The sequence below is a fragment of the Numida meleagris genome, chromosome 17 (genome assembly GCF_002078875.1).
Source record: "Numida meleagris isolate 19003 breed g44 Domestic line chromosome 17, NumMel1.0, whole genome shotgun sequence".
NCBI classification, from domain to species: domain Eukaryota; kingdom Metazoa; phylum Chordata; class Aves; order Galliformes; family Numididae; genus Numida; species Numida meleagris.
Genome location: NC_034425.1, coordinates 5,526,036 through 5,544,413, shown reverse-complemented (window position 1 = coordinate 5,544,413; position 18,378 = coordinate 5,526,036). Strand labels below are relative to the sequence as shown.

General features: G+C 60.6%; 4 protein-coding genes across 11 annotated transcripts in view; 1 reads left to right on the top strand and 3 right to left on the bottom strand.

Moving 5' to 3' along the window:
- The window catches only part of FAM104A (family with sequence similarity 104 member A), a 10,111-nt gene extending 9,946 nt beyond the window's left edge, over nucleotides 1–165 (bottom strand). For all 4 annotated transcript variants that reach the window (XM_021414890.1, XM_021414892.1, XM_021414891.1 and 1 more), the window contains exon 1: nucleotides 34–165. In XM_021414890.1, coding sequence (XP_021270565.1) covers nucleotides 34–80 — 47 coding nt within the window. In that variant the 5' untranslated portion in view covers nucleotides 81–165. The remainder of the gene's footprint in view (nucleotides 1–33) is intronic.
- Nucleotides 209–3,633, top strand: C17H17orf80 (chromosome 17 C17orf80 homolog). 2 transcript variants are annotated; one of them, XM_021414882.1, is made up of 5 exons: nucleotides 209–557; nucleotides 1,230–1,392; nucleotides 1,745–1,852; nucleotides 2,062–2,178; nucleotides 2,715–3,633. In XM_021414882.1, exons 1-5 carry the CDS (start codon nucleotides 339–341, stop codon nucleotides 2,741–2,743), a joined length of 636 nt encoding a protein of 211 aa, XP_021270557.1. In that variant the 5' UTR covers nucleotides 209–338; the 3' UTR covers nucleotides 2,744–3,633. The 2 variants fall into 2 exon arrangements, with proteins under 2 accessions (XP_021270557.1, XP_021270556.1); XM_021414881.1 differs by having other exon boundaries at nucleotides 209–1,392.
- LOC110407320 (cleavage and polyadenylation specificity factor subunit 4-like) lies at nucleotides 3,771–6,594 on the bottom strand. Its single transcript, XM_021414889.1, is given in 7 exon segments — nucleotides 3,771–4,117; nucleotides 4,543–4,704; nucleotides 4,706–4,738; nucleotides 4,863–4,905; nucleotides 5,067–5,160; nucleotides 5,366–5,461; nucleotides 6,431–6,594. Coding segments are annotated over 7 exon segments (642 nt in total). The 5' UTR covers nucleotides 6,525–6,594; the 3' UTR covers nucleotides 3,771–3,997.
- On the bottom strand, nucleotides 8,699–16,185 carry CDC42EP4 (CDC42 effector protein 4). 4 transcript variants are annotated; one of them, XM_021415097.1, is made up of 2 exons: nucleotides 16,023–16,185; nucleotides 8,699–10,495 (listed from the first exon to the last, which is right to left on the bottom strand). In XM_021415097.1, the coding sequence occupies exon 2, from the start codon at nucleotides 10,398–10,400 to the stop codon at nucleotides 9,492–9,494; it is 909 nt and encodes a 302-aa protein (XP_021270772.1). In that variant the 5' UTR covers nucleotides 10,401–10,495; nucleotides 16,023–16,185; the 3' UTR covers nucleotides 8,699–9,491. The 4 variants fall into 4 exon arrangements, with proteins under 4 accessions (XP_021270772.1, XP_021270775.1, XP_021270773.1 ...); XM_021415100.1 differs by lacking the exon at nucleotides 16,023–16,185 and adding an exon at nucleotides 15,796–16,000; XM_021415098.1 differs by lacking the exon at nucleotides 16,023–16,185 and adding an exon at nucleotides 15,657–15,795.

The window sequence follows — 18,378 nt, the reverse complement described above, 5'->3', positions numbered from 1 at the left end:
TCCCCCTCCTCTCCCTTCAGACCGCACTCCCACCTCTGCCTGGCTCCTCGCTCGTTGGGCAGCGGCTGCCGGCAGCTCATGGCGGGCACAGCCCGGAGGCCGCGGCACGGTCCGACACCGCTGAGGAGATACGGCGCCGCTCGACACCGACCGCCGCTTCCGGCGTCTCCACCTCCCGCGCATGCGCGTCGCCCGCCTTAGCCCCGCCCCGTCCTTGTGCGCACGCGCGCCGCCCGCCTTTGCCCCGCCCCGATCTTTGTGCGCGTGCGCGGCGTGCACCCCCGAAGACCCCGCGGAGGGGTGGCCGCCGCGCTGCCTGACGGAAAAGCGGCCTCACCATGGACGAAGCCCCACCGGGCACGGAACGCTGTCCGCACTGCCGGCGGCCCTTCAAGCGGCTCCGAGCGCACCTCCCGCACTGCAAGGCCGCGCCCCGTCGGGAGGCGGAGGGAGCCGGGCGGCGGGAGGGGGCGGACGCGGCCGTGAGGGGAGAGGAGGCGGCCCCGGGGAAGAGGAGGAAGCAGCAGGCCGCGGCCCAGCCTCGGGTGGAGGCCCAGGTGCGGGTGGAGGCCGAGGCCCGCGATGTGGCACAGTCCCTCGACCTGCTGCCCGAGGAGGTGGCGGGCATCCCGGAGAAACTTCGGGACGGGGTGAAAATAGTGATCGAGAACCACCGCGCCAAAGTGGTGAGGGAGAGAAGCGGCCCCAGGGCCGGGGGGCACTGCGGGGAAGACCCTGAAGTGCTGCGATCAGCGGGCCCCGAGGGAAGAAATGCCCCAAAAGCAGCGTGTGCAGAGGTGCCTAGCCCTAGAGCTCCCAGCTTAAAGGAAGGGAAAGGCACTCATTTAAATGCGGTTAGAACACGTGGGCTGCACGGTCCCCCTGAAGCTGACAGCAGAAGGAGCCCCTCTGACCTCACTCAGCAGGAGGGATCAGACAAAACCCTGACAGAAGAGAAGCAGGTGTACATGGAAGCTGCTGTGGAATACAAAGCCCCTCTTTCTGTTTTGCACGGTCAGAACCTCCATCTGTCTGTGAGAGAGGATTGGAGAGGTCACAAGGAAGGGACATCCAAAAATTACCTAACCGGCATACAAACACTGAGTGAGAACAAGAAGCAGATGGCTGTCGTTTCCGAGCCCATCCTGAATGCAGGGAGGGACAGCAGGCTGGCTCTGGACCAGTCCTTGCTCCACACCCCCAAAAGGCAACCCATCTGTCTCCCCCAGGCCTCTGGCAGAAGCACGCAGGCAGGTGCCGTGGGTTTGGAGTGGTTTCCAGACTTACATTCTAATTACCACAGTCTGAGCATGTTTCCTGGGAAGTCTTTTCAGGAAGACATGAGGATCACAATGAAGACACCAAAGGGCAATTTCTCAGAAGGACACCAAGGTAACGTTAGAAACAAAAGTCTGCTGCTGAGATGTACTATACTGCCAGACTTGACTGTAAAACATGAATGGAATCATAGAATGGCCTGGGTTGAAAAGAACCATAATGATCATCTAGTTTCAACCCTTCTGCTGTGTGCAGGGTTGCCAACCACTAGACCAAGCTACCCAGAGCCACATCCAGCCTGGCCTTGAATGCCTCCAGAGATGGGGCATCCACAACCTCCTTGGGCAACCTGCCAGCGCATCACCACTGTGTGTGTGAAAAACTTTCTCCTAATATCTAACCTAAACCTCCCCCGTCTTAGTTTAAAACCATTCTCCTTTGTCCTATCTGACTTCTCATTTTGCAGGTCCCCTTTCAGAAAGACATCTGATGGATGTAAGGCTGGGGGAGCTGCCCATGTGGCTCACCACCTGTGATTTTTCTCCCCGGGGGCTGCTTGGAGGAGTGCAGAAAGGTGAGGCTAAGTTGCTAGCTCTTCTGGCAGAAACATCCCACTTTACCTGTTAATGTGCTGCTGCAGCCTGGTCCAGGGGGCCAGTCTAGGTCTCTAAAAAAGTAAATCTAGAGACCCGACCATCTGGCTTTAGAAAGGCACATAGAAACCAATCAGTCAACTCCATCTGACCAGTATGTGGTTTGACCTTTGTGTTCCTATTCCAACAGTCTGGAGCAGTTACTACAACAAATACATCAATGTGAAGAGGGGTGGAGCAGCTGGAATCTCCATGCTCCTCGCTGGATACTGCATCCTCAGCTACAGCTGGAACTATCAGCATATCAGTAAGATTTCCTTCTTGGTATCTGTCTTATTCCAGATAATTCTCCTTTTGCAAAAGCTGCTATGACTACTTAATAGGCACGTTATTTTAGGCTCAGAAGTAATTTAAATACTTCATCAGTAAAACTAGTATCAGAGCTCAAGGAACAGCATTCTGATTTGGCTTAGGAAAGCAGAGGAATTTAGTTAGTAAAAGTGGTGGTAACAGTTATCAGTTTACAGCTTCTCTCTAGCTACAGCCAGGAACAGTCAGGAGCACTCTTCTCCCTCTGCTCTGTGTGCAGTTTGAGATATTCCAGAATGAACACAACTTGTTCCCTGGATTTACTCATAAATGACACAAAGGATTAACTGGTGTCTGTAGTTTCTCCACCAGGACTTGCTCCCACGTGCAGCTTTACAGTAGATAAACAACAAAGGCTATAGTCAGACTCCTGCTCATCACTGCTGGGCAAAGTACTCTGTCGTATAGTCCCTGAGCACAGGACTGTGCTAACATTTATTTTGTCTTTTTATTCCCTCTACCCTGTTTTGCTAGAGTGCAGTCGCTGGCGTAAGTACCACTGAAGAATCTGCAACAGCACCCGGGAAACAGGCGTAAATGTTTGACAGAGTCAGCACAAGCTCCTGGGACCAACAGGGTTTGAATCCTCAGTGAAACAGCAGAGACCCATTTCCTGTTAGAGACAGGCTCTTAAGTTGTTGATACTGGGAGCGTGCTTTTCAGCTACCCTCCTGCAGATAGAGAGGTAACTCTGACAGTCTGCAGTCACTGCTCTGTGGGTCAGTGTTCAGTACTGAAAGGCAAGGAGGCGTTAAGGCAGCTCCTCAGAGGTCTGCGTGCAGTAGATTTCTGTAGTTGGCAGTTTCCTGTATTATTTGGCAATAAAGTATGTGGTGGCTCATTGCAGAGAGGGGTTAATAAATAACCAGAATAACCACTGCCTTAAGTTATCAGAGCTGTACCTAGCACTGGGCACCTTTTACTTTCCTCTCTCCACAATAAGCAAAATAATGTTTATAGCTAACTTGTGAAAGGAGGGTGATCCCTGCAGAGCCCTTCTACAAAGGGGCCCCTGCTTGGGGCCACAAACATTGCCTATGAGTCTACCTGGGCTCTGAGACAGCTCCAGGAAGGATCTTTGTAAAGGTTTTAAAGCAGCAGCACTGAGAACGCGGTGCCCTATTTCTGGAGGAAGAAAATCCATTGGATTAGCTGTTGTGCCCAAAGGGCAAACTGACATCAGACAAATGAGGACAGTTATGAGAGTGCTAGTTGTAGCCTGCCATCCTCAGACATGTCTGGAAAAGGGTTGGTCACATTACAGGCACAAAATGAGGGAAAAGAAAAAAAGAAAAGGCAAACTCTTTATTCTAAGAGAGGTGGAGGAGTACTGTGTCAGAGGTATTTCACCAAGAACTCCCTCCCACCAGCAATAAAGTCCTTCTGAATTTTTCTTTCCTGCTTGGTCCTGTGCATTCTTAAACATGGTGCTTTCTTGCCTGCTTCTGAGGGGACCAGCACACCCCCCCCCCCTTTCCTCTGACCCAGGCACAAGCCATTCCCACACCCCTGCAGACCTGTGGGCTGGTGATCTCCTAGTGCCATCTCCCTGCTGCACCAGCCCAAGTGCAGCCATGTGCCAGCTGTGCAGGAGGGGATGGAGGCAGTGACTGCTGTGGGAACAGTGAAGAGTCCCATTAAGGAAGATGTGATTTTTCTCTTCTGCTGCTTGGGCAAATAGCTGTAAGAGCAAGTGCTGAGCAAAGCCAACAGGCTTTTCTAGTCCAGCAGCTGTCCTAGTGGCCTGTCTGGCTCCATCATGTTGTACACCTCCCCGTGTCTTCCTTCTGCTTTCCCTGTGAGAGCACTCGTTTCCTCAGCAGGATTTCCATTTGATTCTTCCCACACTTGCCAACATAGTGACCTTTCTGTCTGCACTGGGGAGGGAACAGAGAGAGGCAGGCATCAATTTTGTGATAGATCAACCCTGTGCTGTTTTACCACGTGTTCTTGTCCAAATGAGTGGGCTAATGGAGCTATACCTCATCTGACACAGCTTGTGCCTATAAGAAACAGCCTAAGGCTTATTACTACAACAACCCCCTGCCTCTGAGACTGCTTTCCACAGCTATTCCACTGTGTGCCAAGTGTTTACAATCAAAGAAGCCTCCCCACTGTCACTTACAGTCCTTCCCAGCCAGTTCATACCCCATCTTCTTCGGACTGCTGTCAATCAGCCCCAGGCAAGGCTAGATTCACAAAACCTATTTTCAGAGTCCCCCACAGCTCATGCTGCTCCCCTCTCCCGCTCCTCCGAGGTGAAACCATTGCTCCTGAGCCTCCCAGCCCCAACATCACCCACCTTGAAGCAGATGCCTGGTTCTGGTGGGCACTGTAGGATGGGGGGATCATTGCGGGGGTCCCTGGGCTGCACTGCCAGGGACTGAGTGGTGCTGGTGACTAGCAGCAGGGGCCCTGCAGGTGACACATCTTTGCAGCCACTCTCCCTTCTGGCAGTGGATCCTAGCCACACCTGGCTTCTGAGGACACTCCGCTCCCTGGGGGAACATGAGGCAGTCAGCTTCAGCAGCCCCCAGCTCCTACAAGAGCACTGGGGCAGGGACACAGAGCAAGAAGGCTTCAGTTTGAGAGGGATCAGCATGGGAACCTCCCCTGCATCACCTTTGCTGGATCTGTGCCGTGCATCATCAACGCGGCCTTGAGGCTGCAAAGGGACACAAGGACAAGCAGTTACCCCCTGGGACACAGCGAGCACTACCCCCCCATGGCACTCACAGCCTCCCAAGGCTGTCCCAGGATTCATGTCCCACACCCAGCCCTATTTGGCTGCATGCCAAGCTCCCCTCCACCCCACCCCATACTTACTGCATGAATTTACATGTGGGTCCTTCAGGGCAGAAGCCAGCGAGGTAGTTGGCACACATCACCCTCTGTGTGTGCTTGTACCTGCACAGGGGACCTGCCACACACGGGAGAGCTCCCCATTAGCAGGGACACAGAGCTGAGCCTGGATCTCTGCCAGGCACCCAGGAGCACCCCCAGACAGCCCCCACAGCTCACCCTGCTCTGGCTCCATCACCTTGCAGGAGTTGGGGCCAGCAGCAGGCAGCAGACCCCCCATTACCAGCAGGTGGGAGACGCTGTCCCAGCATCCAGGCACTCACCATGCCTGCAGAAGCCTTGGTCATACCAGGGACAGCCCACGGTGCCAGCTGTGGCATCAGCAAGTGGGAAGGGACAGTCCTCACTGCTGCACTCGCCTGTGGGACCAGAGAGGGGTGAAGGCTGGGACAACGCTCACCCAAGCCAAACAGCAGAAATATGGGAGAAACAGGTGCCCTGGGACACACAGCCTCAGGCAGACATTGGTGGCATTTCTTCCTGCAGACAGGAGGTGGCATCAGGCGATTGCTTGAGGGCAGACCCCGAGGACACAGGGGGCTTGGACGGGACAGACTGTGGGTCCTCATTCTGCTCTTACCGAGCTTGGAGTGGGAGCAGCACGTGTATCACCATCATGTTGGGCTTGCATAGGAAGTCACAGCCACTGCTCCATAAAGGCAGTGCTTACAGACCACTGCCCACCTCACTCCATTGCGCAGGATCACCCCCAGAACAGACCCAGTTCATGGGGCACCCAGACAATGCCAGTATATGTTCACTTTGGGGGGTTCAGGCCCTCCTCTTTGTGCTATTGCACAGCTCTGGCCCAAAGGAATGTAGCACTAGAGCGAAACAATGGGCTCTGAGCAGTCAGCCTTCTGTGCTCTAAACCTCCATCCTGCAGGACACAGGGGCATGGAGAAGCCTACTATGGTCACTGTGTGGTGACAGAACAGAGAGGGGCCCCATCCAGCTCCCTGACATCCCCAAGGGACTGCAAAGTGGCACTGGTTCCACCCACCCCCAGTCCTTTGTGGTACTCACCCCTGGTGCAGAGCCCTTGGGTGAAGAACTTGCAGACAGCTGCCCCCAGCTCTGCAGGGAGGTGGGGAGAGAGAGCTTCACCCACAGGCCCCAGTGTCAAGACCTCCATTCCCCAAGGAGAGCCTCCCAGTTCTTCCCACAGAGCTGCACTGGGTGCATCCTCCAGGGAGCAATGCCTGGGGCCAACCCAGAAGAAACAGAGGAACCACAGCGGGCACAGCAGAGCAGGGAGAACCCCAGCGCCTTCCGCACCTCTGCTGCTCTCCAAGGGTGCCACAAGACCCTCAGCATACTGTCTTTACCTGGGAAGGGGGGCAGCTGGGCTCCTTGCTGCTGCTCTAGGTCAGCCTCTGCATCAAATCTGATCCTCTCCACACCAGCCACCAGCTCCTGCATCACTCTGTGGTCACTAGTCCCCAGGAGCACTCAGAAACCCTCCTCTTCCCACCCCCAAAAGCAAACCCAGCTGAAGCGGGAGCCCAGCACCTTCCATTTAGAGGGAGAAGCTGCCCACATCTGCTCTCAATTTGCAGCCATAATTGCCTGGTGCCGCAGCCCAGCTGTGGGGAGTTCAGCCCAGGCCCCCAGCCCTGCTCACAGCACTGTTGATGCACTGGGAGAGCAGCTGGCAGCGGCCCTGACCCACAGTGGGGTCTGTAGGGGCTGATTCTCACCCTGGGCTGCACGCTCAGCAGGGAGAGCCTGACATCAGATCTGAATGTGTTCTGCATGCCATAATTAAATACCCACATAGCAAGGGATGGTGCCTTTTTGTTGCATGTTGAATGCTTTGAACACTGCTGGTGATGCAGAGCTGCACCATCCCCAGTCCCACTTTGCAGTGCTACATCCCCAGGCTCACAGTGCGGACAGCCAGCTCACTCCTTGCACCCCATGAGAAGCCCCTTTGGCCTCACTGCCAGGCTGGGGGCTTGCACATGTGCCAGGCTGCAGTAGCACGACTGGGACACAACCCTGGTGTCACACTGCCTCCCGGGGGCACCCCAAGCAGACCCCCGTCCTTCCTCCATCATGCAGTTCCTGCAGCCACGCGCGTCCCTGTCACGCGCCCAGAGCGACGTGGCCTGACATATCGGGGATGGAGACCTGCTCCCATTCTGTCACTAGCTATAAATGCACTGGAGCAGTGCTGCCTGCCTGCCGAGCGCTGCCAGTGGGGCCGCAGCCTTGCACCGGGGCACCCACCAGCGCCCAGCAGCTGTCCTGACAGCATCCCATGCAACGCCACATCCCGCACTGGCCAGATGCTCGCTGGCATCACAGCATTGCTCCCCACTAGCCCTAAACCGGCAGCTCTGGCCCTGCACTGGGGCTGCTGTCCCGTCCCAGTGAGCAGAGCTGTGTCCCATTTGCACTCAGTGAGCCGTTGCGCTTTCTGCCCCATCAGCTCGCGGCAGCGCGGTGCTGCCGAGCAGAGGCTGGAGCCGACAGGCGTCACAGCGATGGGAATGGCTTTGTGACAGAGCCAGGACCGCTCAGCACCTGCCCCGGGGCTCCCCATCCCCACAGCACCCTCCAGGAAGGGGTGAAAACCCCAGAGACCTTCTCTGCATGCTGCTTCATGTCAGGGGAACAACAGGGGACAGGAGGAGCCTGGTGACCCCTCAGGACACAGAGACCAGCACCACTGGTTAAGGGAGGGATGCTCAGAGCCCAGTGCAGCAGTCCCAGCCCAATGGAGCAGGGTGGGAGCAGGGCAGAGGCGTCCCGGTGAGCTCAGAGCGGCCGCTGGACCGGCTGCCAGCTGCAGCTGCTGTTGTTCTCCCATCCCGAACAATAGCCCAATGTCCCACACCGCGGGGCTTTGTGTCGGCACAGGACCCCATTGTGTCCCCACCACAGCTCAGCGCCTGCTCCCACCAGCATCACCCGCCCAACCCCTTGTGCAGGGCGGTGGGCACCCAGCCCAGACCCTCCCAGGGCTGGAAAATAATGGAGCAGCCAAATCCTTCTCTCCTGGTCCAGCCCTGCAAAGCCATCTGCTTGAGGATGTGGATCGCTCCTGGACCACTCTCCCCATCTTATCCCATCCCATCATCAGACACGGAGCGGCAGAAATCCAGCTGTAGCGTGGGAACACCTGCCATAATGGACACAGCCCTTCTATCCACGCACCCCAGGGCTCAGAGCAGGGCACCCCGCGCCCACAGGATTGGGAACAGCCAGTCCTGCCCCGCCACCTTCCCCTTCTCCCTGGCTGAAGGAAGCAGGCTGCAGGAGGAGAGGCCACTTGGCACGGCCGTCCCTTGGCAGGAGCAGGGCTGGCCTGAAGGGCACAGCCCAGAGCCAGATCCGGCCAGCAGGAGCTCACCCGCTTCCCCCACCGCAGGCGGCCCCGCTCCGATGGGCAGATAGAGCACAGCCGCAGGTGCCAAAACGCAGCCAGGTTGGCACAGCCCCGCACTGAGCATGGGAGCAGCCACAGGGCCAGGGAGGAGGCAACAGCATGGGGTCTGGAAGCAGCACAGAGAAACCCCATCGCCACGCTGGACCTAGTGCAGAAGAAGGCAGCCACCCACATCTCACCCCACAGGAACTCAGACCACCGCTGTCACTAACATTTCCTTTATTCTTCACATTTTTACATACACGGTATAAAACCCTTTTCTTCCACCCGCCTGCACCAGCACGGCCCCACGACAGCAGCCACCAGCACGCAGGACCAGAGGGTCCCGGGCATTCATCTCCCAGGGCACAGACCCACGGTCCCATTGGCATCCCCAGCACAACTGGTGCCAGGGCCACGCGGAGTGTGTCACTGCTGGGATGGAGCATCCATCCGACGTGTGGGGAGCGAGTCCCCGCTGCAGCATGAAGGCAGAGGTTCTCAGTCTGCAGAAAGTCCCTAAGAAACCCAGAGCTGCCATCTGTCCCAGGGCTCTGAGCTTGAGTCCTTCCTCACAGGAAACGTCCCCTCCGTTAAAAAAAAAAACCAAAAGCAACAGTAAAGAAAGTTAAGTACAAATCGGAGAGCAGTAAAAACCACATGGCGGAAAAAATATATATATATTACTAGAGGGGCTAAAACCTCAAAGCCTCATCTTGTTTGATCCTATATTGCTTTACATGGACAGGGGAAAAAAAAAAAAAAAGGAAAAAAAAAAAAAGAGCACTAGCATCCAAAGTCCAACAGAAAGAACCAAGATTGAGTCTGTTCCTTGTCCAGGGATGCGCTGGAGCTTTCCCAGGACAGTGCTGTCCTACCACCATGGCACAGCACAGGTACTCCAGGAGGGAGAGGAGCGAAGTGTTCCTGGTGCCACCGACCCCAGCACTGGGTTACCTGTCCCCGTGTCCCAGCAATCGCAAATGAGAACCAGTCCTCTCAGCTCACGGCCCGCCCTATACCCTGATCTCATCGTCATCTTCATCGGCGAAGGAGAACTCCTTGTCGGGGCGTTTCGGGGGACCCCGCTGGCTCTGTGCCCCCCCTGGGAGGGGGCTGCACTCCCCCGGCCCCGGGGCACAGCTGGATGCTGCACTGCTGTCCCTGGGGCCGCCGGCGCTGCGGGACGGGCTCTGGCTCTGCGCGGCCACTGGAGAACCAGGTACAGCGACGTCCCCCTCCTCGTGGCTCTCCTCTGCCTCGAGGTCTTCGTCCTGCTCCCATTGCTCCTTATCCATGATGCTCAGCACGTCGCCGAGCATGGAGGGCCCCAGGTCGATGTGGAAGGACATGATGGACTCGGCGTGCTTCATGCCCACCCCGCTCTTGGCCACCACGACGGGCAGCTCCGTGATGTCCCCGAAGTCGCGCTCGTCCAGGCCGGGGCTCAGCGGCCCGGCGGCCGCCCCATTGAGGCGCTGCTGCTCTTCGGGGCTCATTTCCTCCGGCATCTTCTTGACGGGACTGGAGGAGAGGCTCTTGGGCAGCTGCCCCGCGCTCCTGTCCACCTCCTTCTCATTGAGCTGCGGCAGGGAGACGGCGTTCTTCACGAAGAGCGCCGAGTCGCGCAGCGAGCCCAGCATGTCCCGCCGGTCACCCCGCGTCACCGACTGCGAACGTTTGCTGCTGCGGAAGCGGCGGGACAGCAGGCCCGGCTTGGAGGCCCCCGGCTCCTCGCCCGCCTCCGGCTCACCGGCCTTACTGGTGAGGAAGGAGGTGTCCCCGAAGGCGTCCCCGGCCCGGCCTACGTGCATGGTGTGCCGGAAGTCCCCCAGCGGCGCGCTGATCATCTCGGCCGTCAGGTCGGCCCGCGAGCGCCGCTTGGAGTGCGCCGAGTTGGAGACGAGCTGCTTGAGGATGGGCATGGTCCCGGCGGTAGGCAGCACGGCCAGCGGGCACGGCTGCTGCTCACGGCTGCTGCTCCGCGCACGGGGTCCCACCTGGCGTCACCCGGTCACTGCTAGGGGACAGGAGAGGGACAGAGTCAGGCTTGGAGGACACCGTGGAATCATACAATCGTTAAGGCTGGAAAAGACCTCTACGACCCCAACCCCAATCCACCCCCCACCGTGCTCACTGACCATGTCCCCCAGTGCCACATCTCCATGGTTGTGGAACAGCTCCAGGGACAGTGATTCCCCCCCTCCCTGGGCAGCCTGTGCCAGTGCCCGACCACTCTTCCTGAGAAGAAATTGTTCCTAATATCCAACCTGAACTTCCCCTGGTGCAACGTGAGGCCACCACCTCTCATCCTAAAACAACGAGCACAGCCCTGCTGACACCAGCCCTTATAATGCCAGGCTACAAAACACAACACCATGGCCACAAATGACTCTGATCCCCCAGGAAAAAGCATCTGCCCCTGCACACAGGGCATTGCAAGGGGGATGGGGCCCCAGGCCCCACTGAGCCACCCAAACCGTGCTGTGTCCCCTCAGAAGAGCGGTGCCAGTCCCCATCCACGAAGCAGACAAAGAGCTGGGCATGGAGATGCAGCAGAAAAGTCCCTGATGCAAATAGCAAGGCACTGCAGTCCCCTTGTCCTGACCCACAGTGACCCCGAGCTGTAGGCTCCCAGGTCTCCCTTCTCCTCCCCTCACTTCATTGCTGCTTTAGAGACAGATCCAGGACAGCAAACCTGGGGAACCATCACAGCTCTGCGTCACGGCATCACCACATCCCACCCCGCAGCACGGACCCCTCTCACCCCACTGCCCCAGAAGGGCAACCTGAGCCCCACAGCAGCCGGGTCTGCAGCAGCGCTCCTCAGATGACACCACCACACTTTGGGGACACACACAAAAAGGGACATGGAGGGCACCCACTGCTCCCTCCCTGCACAGCCCTAGCCCGCTGGAGTGGGGCACAGCAGCGCTGAGCCTCCAGGAGCTGCACACTGAGAGGATGCCTGGGATTTTATTTTTTTTAATTGAAAGAAAGTGGGGAGGAGCAGCCGCCAGGAGGAATTGGAAACAGACGGCAGGAAATGTGCGAGGAGCCCCCGGGAGGCACCGCCGGGCTGAGGGGAGCAGAGCGGGGACAGCTCCTGCAGCCTCATGCACCTGGTGGCATGCGTGGAAGGAGGGGGACACGGGGACGTGGGGGACACGGGGACGTGGGGGACACGGGGACGTGGGGGACACGGGGACGTGGGGGACACGGGGGACCCCAAAGCCCTCCATGCTGTGCCCTGGTGCTGAGCCCACATGTGCCTGTGGCACCCTTGCTGCACCCTCACCCCACCCCCGTGGCACGGCCACCTCACCATCACTGCTGTGACTCAGGAGTGACAGCTTGCAGCAGAGATGACCAAGGGCCTCTCCCTTCCTCTTTCCCACAGCCCAGCAGCATTACGGCCACCTCCGTCCTCAGTGCCACCACTGCCCCACCCAGCCCAGCCCCGGTGGCCATGCAAGAGGGGAAAAGGACAGCGACCACATCACCTCATCCCGTGGCGTCAGGCAGCCCCAGGTGGTCCCGTGTGAGGAAGAGCCGGAGAGGAAGAGCTCGCAGCCGCCCTCTTCCTCCCCTCGGGCACTGCCAGCAACACCACGACCCACTGAGGCCCACGGGAAAAGGGACAACAGCTCTTCCCCGTGTCCCCCCTGCCATGCTCAGCTCCGTGGGACCAGCGGGGAGCAAGCCCACGGGTTGATACGGCAGCAAGGACCCAACATAACCCACCCACATGCTCCAAACCTGCCCCGTGACGCCTGGCTGCCCCTCACCACGCAGCTGCGCTGGTCCCGTGTGAGCAGGGCGCACTCTGATCCCACGCGGGTGCAAAGTCCCAGTTCCCTGCCCCACTCACACAGCTCCTGCTCGGAGCCAGCACGCTGCATGGCAGCCCCTGGAGCTGCAGGGACACAGAGACCCATGGGGGCTCCGGAGGGGGCACCCCCAGCAGCAGGGATGGAGTAGCTGCTCTGCTTCCCACCAGCTCTTCCCATACACCGCAGTCACCCCAAACCCGGAGCTGGGTGGGCTCCTCCCCGCCCTCCCCCACACCCCCATGCAGCCCATCAGCTCCCAGCAGCAGCTCCCGCATGTGCGTGGTACAGACATTTCCCTCTGCGCGCTCTCCTTTCAGGCCAGCATTCCTGCAGCCTTTGGTTTTACATAAAACAAACACTGCCGGCAAGCTTCCCAGCCGGGCCAGGCAACCGTGCTGGCTGATTTAGGCCATCTGGGGACTGTCCCTCCCTTGTATTTAGATTTCAGGGCCAAGTTGAACATTTGCGAGATACTTTGCAAGCCACGGTGAAGGGGCCGCTGGGAGCCTCCCCGTCCAGCCGCCTTCCATCACCATCAGCCTCCAAACGAGCCGTGTCCCCCCTCGAGGCTTCAGCCCCAAAAAACCATTTCATATTGGCCCGAACCTCCCCCAGGGCTTTGCCCCCAGACTCCCATAAAGGCGATGCTGGAGCAGCCACCTCCGCCAGCCCCATCCCACTGGGGGAACGGGGCACAGAGCCTTCTCCTCCCGCTCTCGCTCGGGGCGAGGAGCAGATCCTGTGACATTCACGCTGTGCACGCTTTCACAAAGGAAACCAGGCCAGAGCAGTTCCACGGCTGCCTCTCCTGCTGCCTATGGGATCACGGCTGTGAAACCCGAGCGGCGCAGCGGGGCTGGCAGGGCTGCCCATTTCTGGGCATGGAGGGTGGCAGCAAGTCCAGGCAGGGCTTTGGGGATGGGGATAGGATGGGACCTGCAAAGCAGGGTTTAAGGCAAAAGAGAGAAAGCAAAGCAACAGTTCACATTCTCCTTCATCCCTGCTTCTCAACCCTTTGGGACCTTGAGCTTGAAATAGCGAGAGCCTTGCGTCCCTGATTTTCCCTGCAAATGGGTGGCTGCTCAGGGACACCCAAATCCTGCAGATGGCACAGAGGAGAGCCAAGTCCCAGCCAGTCCCGTGCAGGGTTGGCAGCGGGGGCCGCTCACCCTGATGCCAATTCCAGCCCCATCTCACCCCACTCAGCACCAGTCACCCACTGGGGACCACAGGGCAAAAGAACGAGGATGGTACACGGGTGCGTGCGAGGGAAACACCGCTCCAGCCACGCTCCCACGCACCCTGCCTCCGGCTCACCCCGCTCCCGGGCTGGGAGAGCCATCCCAGCCAGCCCAGCCGGATCCCAACGAGCCGGGCTGCGCACATGCCACAGGCAGCAGCCTCCAGCCCCGAGATCAGAGGATGCTCCCCACCCTGCCGGGCGCTGGGGCAGGGGCAGCACAGGACCGGTCCATCCCCAGCACAGCTCCGGGGCAGGGAGGACGCGCTCAGCCCCGCTCACGGGGCGCTGCCCCCCCGCCCCGGGCAGCCGTCTCGCACAGCCCTTTGATGTCGCTGCCTGGCAGACGGCTGCCGGAGACACTTCTCTCTCGGATGACGCCCTGCCACCTCCGGTCTCAGGAGGGGACCGGCGTGCTATCACACCCCGGTGAGCCCTGCCAGGCCTGGGGCGGCCGGTCCCGTTCGCGTGGGACGAGGAGGAGCCCGGTGAGCGCTGCTCTCCGCTGCGGGTGACAGGTCTGGTCCTGTCTGCTGGCACCGCTGCGGCTCAGGCAGGAGATGCACAGAGGAGGCTCCAGCGGTCGGAGCCCGGGTCAGCGGGGCGGCTCAGCTCGGCTCTGGCTGCAGCTATCTGCACGTAAATCAGAGCTGACCCGGGGAAGCGCCAGCCTGGCGGTGCCAAAAAGCGGAGCGGCGTTCCCCCAGGGAGCGCTGACGCCCAAGAGCTATATCCAGAGTTCAGCGAGGAGATTTGGGCAGGACACGCCATAACACGCAAGGGAGCAAAACCCTCCTGCTGAGGGGCCAAGAACCAGCCTGCAGCCACGGAGGGGACGTTTCCGAGGGGAAAGGTTATCTCCTCGCTCCGTCTCTCGCAACAACAGGGGCTGGCCAGGGTCTGACAGGATACCGGGGCTAAACAGTCCTCCTGACCTCCTCCGGGCTCCGAATTCCTGCGGTTTCGCTGGGGTGGATGGGAAGTAAACAGCCCGGCTTCCCACAGCTCACCCCGACACCCCACCTGCCCACACCCCACCGAGCGGCTCGGGGCCCCGCGCTGCCTGCACTCAGACAAAACCCAGCGAACAAAGGGAGAGACGGCCGCGGTCAGCACAACGCCGCCGGGCTGCTCACAGGTCACCCCACAGCGTGGCACCGAGGGGACGGCCGCCCCCCGCTATAGGGCTCTCCCCCCCCCACCCCCCACGCCAGCACCCAACCTCATGAACTTACCCCGTGCTAAACCTCAGCTGGATTCGCTCCACGGTCTCCGAGGGAGCCGTGTCCAAAACAGATTTGTTTACTGCGTGTCCCGATATCTGTGGGTTGCTCCCTGCCTCAGTTTCCCACCCTAGACAGCTAACGATCCCAGCTCCCGCGTTAACAGCCTATAGATCGGCACTTGGAAACATCCATACCGACACCGGGGCTGCTGGGGTCAAGCCAGGGCAGCGCAGGCTGTATCCCGCTCCCCACCAGCAACTTCCACCCCCCAGCTCGGTTCTGGCAGCGCTGTCCCGCACAGCAGCGAGCTTCTGAGCCCCGTGCTCAGGTTGTAGAGCTGAGCAAGCCTCCGGGATGCCCAGAATGTTTCCCCCGGGGGTGCTGAGAGCTACAGGAGGGCACGACTGGACGGCCGGGAAGCCCTGACCCATTCCCGGCTGCAGGAAGCGGAGCTGAAGGGGGATTTCAAGCCGCTCTGTGACTCAGCACCCGCTTTCGCCCCGTCCCAGCGAGCCCAGAGGTGCGGCTGGAGCCGCTCCAAGGATCGGCGTTTCCGAGAAGGGCCGCAGGAGCGCAGCGCTCGGAACTTCGACGGGGTGGGCAGACAGAGCCCGGCCTGGGCATCCCGCCGCGGGGCTCCGCGAACCGGGGAGGAACTGCCGGGCCGAGCCGAGCCGTGCCAGGACAGCCCCGGGGCCGGAGCCCGCAGCTCGGGCGGGGCGAGCCGGTGCCCCAGGCTGGGCAAATAGAGCTCCGGACGCGCCGCATCCTGTTAACTCCTTCACCCACCCGGCCCGGAGCCGGGGCAGAGCTCGGGGCAGCCCCGGGACCCCACCCGCGGTGGTGGCGGCTCCGCACCCCCCGGTCCCGCATCCCCCTCACCGCTGAACTCCGCCGGCCGCGGCCCGAACGCTGCTCCCGGGATCGAGGGGAGAGAAGGTGGGGGCCACGGCGCTGCCATCCCCCCCAGCCCGGGTCCGCTCCCGGTTATCGAGCCCCACCCGCGGGGCTCCCAGCCTACCGGAGCTCTATGCCCACGACGGAGCCGGCACCGTACGGCCCGGAGCTCCCCAGCGGCCCTCGGAGCGGAGCGGTCCGAGCTCGCTGCCTGCTCCGGTGCCGCCGCGCCCCGTCCCTTCCCCGGACAATAGCAAAGCCAAGGCCCGGCCAGCCCCCCCGTGTCGTGCTGTGCCAACCCGAGCCGTGCTGGGCTGAACCGAGCTGGAGCGCGGCCCGACCCCCTCGTACCTGCGCGCCCGGGCCCCGCTCCCGGCCCATGGCTGTACCTCCCGGTGCGGAGCCGCGCTGAGCTGAGCCGAGCCGAGCCGAGCCGAGCCGAGCCGAGCCGGAGCGAAACCGCACCCCCTCCACTACCGCCGGGCGGGAATGATGTCATTGCCCCGCCCGGGCCAATGGGGCCGCGCTACGTCACGGGGCTGCCCCACTCCCTCCATTCAAACCCGAGTGGGGCTGGGGGGGGGTGCAGCCCTTGTCCTGGGTGCGGCCTTTGGGGGGGTTCCCATTAGGGTCCCCCAACCTCCGAGCGAGGTCCCCTATGTGGAGTGCGGGGATCCATGCGTGTGACTCTTCCCCCCGTGGGGCGTGGGGGAGCCGGGAGGTCGGTTCTCCCATCTCAAGGCCCAGCAGTGGGCGGGGGCAGCCTGCACCCCCAGCACAGGAACCGGAGCTGGAGGCTGTAATTAATTAAAGGAATTAAGCCGAACTGAGCAGCCAGGAGTCAATGGGCTCAGCCCCGGGGGAGCAGCAGCGACCGCGCTCCACTCGCAGCCGTGTCAACCCCACTCGCCCTCTGCTGTCCCCAGCCTGTCCCCATCCCGCCCCGCAGCCCCATCCCCTCGGCAGCCCCGCGCGATGGGTGCGGGGCGGTGGCACCGTGCTGAGGGTTCAGGGCCAGCGCAGCCTCCGCCGGAGATTAAGGCGAGACCTTTGTGGGAGAAAAGGGGCGGGAGAGACAAGATTATCCCGAATCTGCCTAATGCGGCGTTTCTTGCATATTCCAAAGCGTCTGGCGCCTCCGTGCATGCAGCCAGACGGGGGGATAAAGGGGTGGTGAGTGGGAGATACGGCTCCAGATGCTGTGGCTGTACGTGCCCGGGAGCTCATTGCTGGGGCACAACGGTGCCAGGGCACAAAGCTTCCCGGTGTCACCAACGAGAGGAGAAACCCATGTGCAGGGCTGCTCCATTCCCCCAAACGCAGCTGCACGGGATCAGCAGCACCAACCCCAAGGGATGTAGCTGGGACCAGGCAGCACTGGGCACTTTGGTGGTTCATCCCAATCCTGCCCACCGTGGGAATGGGATGAGCCAGAACCATGAGCCCGTTGCTCATTGCAGGGCTGGGCAGCGTGCAGCACTGAGGGGTTGGCGTGCCGGAGTCGGGGGCTGAGCACTGAGGCCAATCCAACTGCACGGGTGTGGATGTCCAGCACTGCTGCTGCTGGTTCCCCCAGGCTCCTCCCGAGCTGTGCTGCTCCCTCAGTTCACATCACTGCTATTTTCATAGCCGGTTTGGTCGGCAAATCTGATTTTCCCTGCTTTGCATCGGGGAAACTGAGGCAGGACACGAAACACCGTGCCTGCGCTTTTTTGGGTTGGAGTGGATGAGGAAGAGGAGGCTCCATCCTGGGGCTTTGCCCACATGCACCAAGCCCCCCCCACGGCTCGTTACCAGGTAAATCAGTGCTACCAGGCCAGCTCATGTCAGATGAAGGCCTTGCATTGCCAGCGCTGCGTGCCTCACCTGATGCTGTCATGGGAGCACAGCGCCGGGTGAGACAGCGCAGTCAGAAGGAATTAATATCAGCTGGCTGCCAGGGAGACAGTGCTGCTGGGGACGGCACCTGCGGGCTGGTGGGGGTGTGGCTGGGGAGAGCGGGCACCCAATGAACCCGAAATACTGCTGTCAGAGCTGCCCCTACTCCTGTCCTCCTCCTGCGGAGCCCCCGGGGCAGGATCCGGCCATGGGGAGATGGCAGCAGGGTGGGGGATGCTCAGAGGCTCAGGAGCGGGTGGCTGGATGGCTCCGACCCTCCCTGAACCCATCGCTGGCTCCTTTTAGTGCTTCTCAGCAGCTTTTGAAAGCAGAGCGAAAGAAAAAAAAAAAAAGAAGAAGAAGAAGATTGTAAAGCACTTTTAAAAGCCAAGAAAAATGCGCCTGGGTTCCCAGCAGCCAGTCCCATCCTCCCCAGCGAGCCCAGCCAGCACGCCAGTGCCTGCCAGCTCCGCTGACGGTGCTGCCTCGGCCAAGCAGAAGATGCTTCTGCAAGCACTGTCTGATTTCCCCTGAGCCCCTGTGCTGCAGTGGGGTGTGGGAAGCACCAGGCAGGCAGCCTGGGTGCCACCCCAAATCCTCTCCCCCCCCTCCCCACCCAGAGCCCGTGTGCATGCTGGCCATGCCCAGAAACCTGCCTAATCACCCCGCCAGACCCACAGGCACCAGCTCATGCCCAGAACCATAGGTTCTCACCCCTTCCTCGTGACATCCACCTGGTTAACCAGCCAACCCGTGCACTCCGGCAGGATTGTGCTGCATGCTCACCACCACCACCTCGGCACCTGCAGGAGATGCAGGTCAGAGCCTG

What these genes read in the sequence shown, in the direction of transcription:
- CDC42EP4 (XM_021415097.1), bottom strand. Translation starts at nt 10,400, where the DNA reads ATGCCCATCCTCAAGCAGCTCGTCTCCAACTCGGCGCACTCCAAGCGG.
- C17H17orf80 (XM_021414881.1), top strand. Translation starts at nt 339, where the DNA reads ATGGACGAAGCCCCACCGGGCACGGAACGCTGTCCGCACTGCCGGCGG. An exon ending in TTTCTCAGAAGGACACCAAG is followed by an intron (nt 1,393 to 1,744) that starts GTAACGTTAGAA and finishes CTCATTTTGCAG; the next exon opens with GTCCCCTTTCAGAAAGACAT. An exon ending in GCTTGGAGGAGTGCAGAAAG is followed by an intron (nt 1,853 to 2,061) that starts GTGAGGCTAAGT and finishes CTATTCCAACAG; the next exon opens with TCTGGAGCAGTTACTACAAC.